Source organism: Dicentrarchus labrax, unplaced genomic scaffold (genome assembly GCF_905237075.1).
Source record: "Dicentrarchus labrax unplaced genomic scaffold, dlabrax2021, whole genome shotgun sequence".
NCBI lineage: Eukaryota > Metazoa > Chordata > Actinopteri > Moronidae > Dicentrarchus > Dicentrarchus labrax.
In genome coordinates this window covers 4,600,185-4,605,772 of record NW_026136723.1, presented here as the reverse complement: position 1 = coordinate 4,605,772, position 5,588 = coordinate 4,600,185, and the positions used below count along the sequence as shown (strand labels likewise).

The following is a 5,588-nucleotide window of genomic DNA, read 5'->3' as shown; positions in this document are numbered from 1 at the left end:
CTTTATGATCTTGATCTCTCTCTTGTGTCAGTTTTTCCAGATGGAGGTCAGGGTGATGTTTGCAGGAGAACAGGGGAACCAGGCTTCATCTTAAAAAACCTACATACATTTTATTGATCCACCTGTTGGTTCTGTGGAAATTAATATTTGAGTGGACAGTGTTGGAGAAGAAGTGATTCTGACATTCAATACACCGAAACAGTTATAAGGGCTGTTAGATATGTTGTGCTGTGAACATGTCTGGGTTGCTTCAGTGAACTGTATCAGTCTCTGCAGTAGCTTCCAGCTGCAGCAGTCAGTTCAGTTTCTGTTCAGTCTGACTGAGGGAGGTTTTTGTACGACGCTTTTTCACTGTGTGAACAACAACTGACTGTTGATATAATGATAACTCTGACAGTAGTAAACTCCTGTATCTTCAGCCTGGACTCCACTGATGGTCAGAGTGAAGTCAATTCCATTCCCTGCTCCACTTCCACTGAATCTGGAGGAGATTCCAGATTCTCTGCTTGATGTTCTGTAGATCAGAGGTTTAGGAGCTTCTCCAGTTTTCTGATGGTACCAGGCCAGGAAGTATTGTGCACCAGAGTACTGAGCAACTTGTGTACTGGCTTTACATTCAATAGAAACAGTTTGTCCCGGTTGGACTGATTTGGCTGCTGGCTGAGTCACAACAACATTCTGTCCAACAGACCCTGAGGAGAGAGAAGAAACAATGGACATGAGATGGTGAGGTGAAACTCAGCTACACTCCAAATGATTTTCACAGCACAGAAAACTGATTTTCCTCACCCTGAGTGAAGCAGAGGAGAGTCCAGATGAGGACGGAGATCAAAGTCATGTTTTTGATGAGGAGGATTTCTGTGTCTTCTGTTGTCATGAAGGACAGCTGTCAGTCATCCAGTGTTCAACTCTCAGGACTATAAACTCTCCCAGAGCACTGGAGCATGGTGCTGCTGATGCAAAGTGGCTCTCTATGGAAATGCTCTGACTGACTCCAACAGGGACTTGGATTACTCTGATGATGCTGTTTCTCAATGGATCAATGACTTTATCAGAGTATTGATTAACAATGTATCAGTGATCATTTTAATGTGGAATGGGCTTGATGACTGCACAATGATTTTCTTTCAGAACGTCTTCTGTCTGCTTTAATTTAATGCTAGAGAGATCAATGTTACTTTCAGACATATGGAACAATAAATATGTAAAAATGTGATTCATTCTGAACAATTGTGGCACTGTTTGATAAATAGAACATGAAATAGTTCATTCTTTTAAAAACAGGAACTGTTGATGTTGACTTTGTTGTGTTCAAAGTCAGAGAGCCGTGTCTCTCTACAGTGAGAGGTTTTTGTACGACGACTCAATCAGTTTGTATCACTGTGGTACACATTCGGTGGAGGAACCAGACTGGAGGTTAACTGTAAGTACTTTTAACTCCTTGAATGAGACACATTTTATGTGTTTTATAATTGAATTTCATAGCTGTAGACCTTACTAAAATATTTTGTTGAATATTTGAAATTCAATGTATTTACAGCAATTCTTGAAGGTTTCACAGTGTTGTTAACTGGACTAAATTCCACTCCCATTAATAATCTGGTTGCACAAAAACTTTGGTTCCCTACATTCTTATTGATTCATTGTAGAATTCATTGAATGAAATTTAAGTTTTGACATTTCTGCATTTCTGACAATCATTTTTAGTTCAGGGTTAGATCACTGTGGGTATGACTCAGTCTTTCTCCAAGACTAATGATTTAAAGCCATTCTAGGTATTTCTTTTGAGAATTGTATGAGTTTGAAAACGTAGTTCAGCAGTTAAAAATATTCATTTGAAAGTATCAGTAATGAAGTCTGACTGATCAGTGATGACTCCTGCTTACATGGACACATCTCATCATGAATCAGATTTGGACTTGAGACAAGAAATGTTTAAAATAAAAAATGAAAGAATAAAAGACTCACAATCTTCAGCTCATGAGGAATGTTTTGAACTGTATAAGTCTGATTGTTTAATTTAAAGTTAGTTGCAGTAAAAGAGTGCCAGTTTTAATGTTTTATCTTTAATACTGAAACCTGTCTGTTGCCATGGTTCAGCAGTGATGCCTGTCTGTTGCCATGGTTACTGGGTTCAGAGAGGGAAGTGAAACACTGAAGACCAGTTTCATCCAATCTGAGGAAGACCAACAGAAGCAGCAGCCTCCTCTGCTGCAACCAACAGGGTGGAGTTTATTTTCTCTCTGTATGAACTTTCTTCATATTGTCTCTCTGTCTCCTCCTCCAGTGGGTCGAGTCCTCCCCACCCTGACGGTGCTGCCCCCCTCCAGTGAGGAGCTGCAGCAGGGGAAGGCCACGCTCATGTGCCTGGCCAACAAGGGCTTCCCCTCAGACTGGAGTCTGTCCTGGAAGGTGGACGGCAGCAGCAGCAGCAGCAGCAGCAGCTGGGAGCAGAGCAGGAGCCCCGGGGTGCTGAAGGACGGCCACTACAGCTGGAGCAGCACCCTGAGGCTCTCTGCAGACCAGTGGAGGAAGGTGGGCTCTGTGACCTGTGAGGCCACCCAGGGCTCCCAGACTCCGCTCTCAGAGACACTGAGGAGAGACCAGTGTTCCCAGTCCTGACCTGACTCACTGGGACTCTGCTACTGGTTTTACTCTGCTACTGCTCTCACTGTGCACTCTGTAACTATCTCTCTCTTTCATTTGACATGTTTCAGTCAGAATATTTACTAGCTTGTTGCAGTGTTTCAATATTATTTCACTGTTTCCAGATAATAAAGACGTGTTCATCAAATCACTTGTTTTCATCTTTATTATTATCAAAGTGTCTTAATGATTTTCTCTTCATGGTGTCAGTGACTGGATTACATCCAGAGAACGATGTTTAAACTTCTTCATAATGTTTAAGATAATGTAATGTACAGCCATATATACTGTATATCAAAAGAGTTTATACACTCCGATAAAACTCCTCATTATTGTTTGATTAGTACAAACCAGTGATGGGGGTAGTATAAGTCCATAATATGTTGTCATAATCAATATGAATACCTTCATCGCTGTACAACTGTTTCTGATATAATCATTACAGATTTGTCTGTAATAATAAACCTTTGGAACAATAAATAAATCATCCAATCATCTCTTATTACTGAAGGGTCTTAATGGTAAGGACTCTATTATTGTTATTGCTTCAGCTGTATCTAAAGAACATGAAATCTTCTTTGAATGAAACCACATAACTATTTTCCAAATCTGATATAAAAATCACAATATCATCAGCATGAGTAGAAACATCATAAATATGATCTGTAGTTCTGCCCCTTGATCTATTCACACACTGTTTCTACTGAAGAACCACAAAGACAAACAAAAGAGTTGACATAGGGACAGAATTAAAATGTGAGTGATTTACTTCATTAATCCTGTTTTTGGATTCAGTTATAAACTAAATTTGTTTGCTGAGTACTAAACACACTAAATGACGTAAGTTATAGATATTTGTACGACACTAATAAACTACTAAATGCTTTTTTATTATTCATAATATCAATAAACATATGTTTCATATCATGATTTATATAATATGATGTAGATTATTGACATTTTTCAGGATTTAATGGAGAGATTCTCTCTAGAAATATTGTGTCTTTTAATGAAAGAGAAATGAATATTGCTTGTACACATTCTCACAAACAAAAGGTTGAATAAATATTCATAGTGTGTGAGTTGATTTTAATACTTTAACCAGTTATTACATAAACTGGGTAAACTGGGAATGTGTTTGGTGAGTTTGTTTGTGTCAAAGTCAGAGAGCGGTGTCTCTCTACAAAGAGTTTATGCACTCAGGGGAAACTCATAATCCATCTAAAAAATAACTACAAAGGCAAACAAAAGATTTGACAAAGGGACAGAATTTAAATGTCAGTGATAAACATACTTCATTATTCCTTTATGGTTGCAGTAATAACACACATGCGTTTGTTTGCTGGAATAGAAAACACACATATTTGGTAAATTATGTTATAGACATTTTTAGAGATCTGTTAAAGCTTTTTTTTTTACCAATGAGTATTTTTGAGTTTTAATCAAAAATGCTTGGATATAAAATAAAAAATATATCATATTTACCGTGTTATTATTCATACTCCACGATGAAAGAATTTAAATCATACCTTGACAGAGGTTACCTTTGATGTGCAGCAGCCTGTTTCAATAAAAGCATTAAAAGTATAGCTTTAAAGATATGGAATATTTAGCGTTTAAATGTTCAAAGTGAATTATTATTAATTATATTTTTTTAAGAAACCTCTGTTGTTTTAGTTTCAGTGCAGCTGTTGAGTCAGATCAGTTCCTCTCCAGCTGAGGGAGGTTTTTGTACGACGTTGTATCACTGTGTGAACGAGCTGTAACTCTGCTGACAGTAGTAAACTCCTGAATCTTCAGCCTGAACTCCACTGATGGTCAGAGTGAAGTCAGAATCAGATCCACTTCCACTGAAACGACTTGAAACTCCAGACTGACGAGTTGAAGTTGCATAAATCAGGAGATTAGGAACTTCTCCAGGTTTCTGAAGGTACCAGTAGAGGAAGCTATTACTAATATCTGAACTGGCTGTACATCTGATAGAGACAGTCTGTCCTGGAACAACAGACTGAGATCCAGGAGACTGAGTCAGGGTGATTTGTCCTGATGAACCTGAAAACATGAAACAGAGGAGAAGGGTTATTGAGACAAATCCAGCTTGGAGAAAGATGATCAACATCCAAACAGAAGAGTATCATTTCTTTAACATGGAGAATAGATGGAAGAAGGTAAATGCTGCTTGTTTCACTGTTTCTCCATCATAGCAGAACATCATTGTGGTGAACCTGGTTGCATCCTGAAGCAAAGTTTTCAGAAGAGAGTCTCACCCTGAACAAGGAGCCCCAGGGTGGCCAGCAGTAGAGTCAGTGACATCATCATTGTGCTGCCGGCGTGTCAGTGGCTCTGAAAGGCCTGGACAGCCACTGATCAACACTGGCCTCTTAAAGGCTGGGAGCAGAGAGGAAGGACACATATGCAAACACACAGAGTCAGTGAACTGTAGCTGTCCTCAACATATCATGCTGTTTCCTCCTCACTGCTGGGAGTACTGACTGTTTAAATCATCCTCACGCTGATTCACAGAAACTCACAATGCTGTATAATAATTTCATACTAATCTAAAACTAAATTAAACAGTTTATTTTTGATTTACTTAAATACAGAAAGAGAAAGACATGGTGCTCATACAGGTAACTGAAATTGAAAACTAAGCAACTAACTTCATTTTACAGAAAGTTACTTTCAACATTTTTACTCATCACTGACAACACTGGACCAAACATTATTAAGGTTATATAAAAGTAAAATAGATCAAATGTGGATTATAAGAAACTATCAATTATATAACTTAAGTGCTGTCATTAGAAGTGTAAATTCACATGTACATCTACATCTACTCCAGAAATATGTTGCTCTCTCTGTCACAGTGTTAAACTGGTTCAGTCCCTAACTGTCAGGAAGAGATGATGTAGTCTCACTTGGTTAACAGTCATCTGCTACTA

General features: G+C 38.4%; 2 gene segments (V, D, J or C); one reads left to right on the top strand and one right to left on the bottom strand.

Annotated features, from left to right (window-relative positions):
* The first annotated feature begins 1,042 nt into the window (after positions 1–1,042).
* LOC127358290 (Ig kappa-b4 chain C region-like) lies at positions 1,043–2,794 on the top strand. The segment is given in 3 exon segments: positions 1,043–1,056; positions 1,359–1,423; positions 2,288–2,794. Coding segments are annotated over 3 exon segments (414 nt in total).
* A 1,557-nt stretch (positions 2,795–4,351) lies between these two features.
* On the bottom strand, positions 4,352–5,103 carry LOC127358108 (immunoglobulin kappa variable 2D-29-like). The segment is given in 2 exon segments: positions 4,352–4,698; positions 4,914–5,103. Coding segments are annotated over 2 exon segments (360 nt in total).
* Between the last annotated feature and the right edge of the window lie 485 nt (positions 5,104–5,588).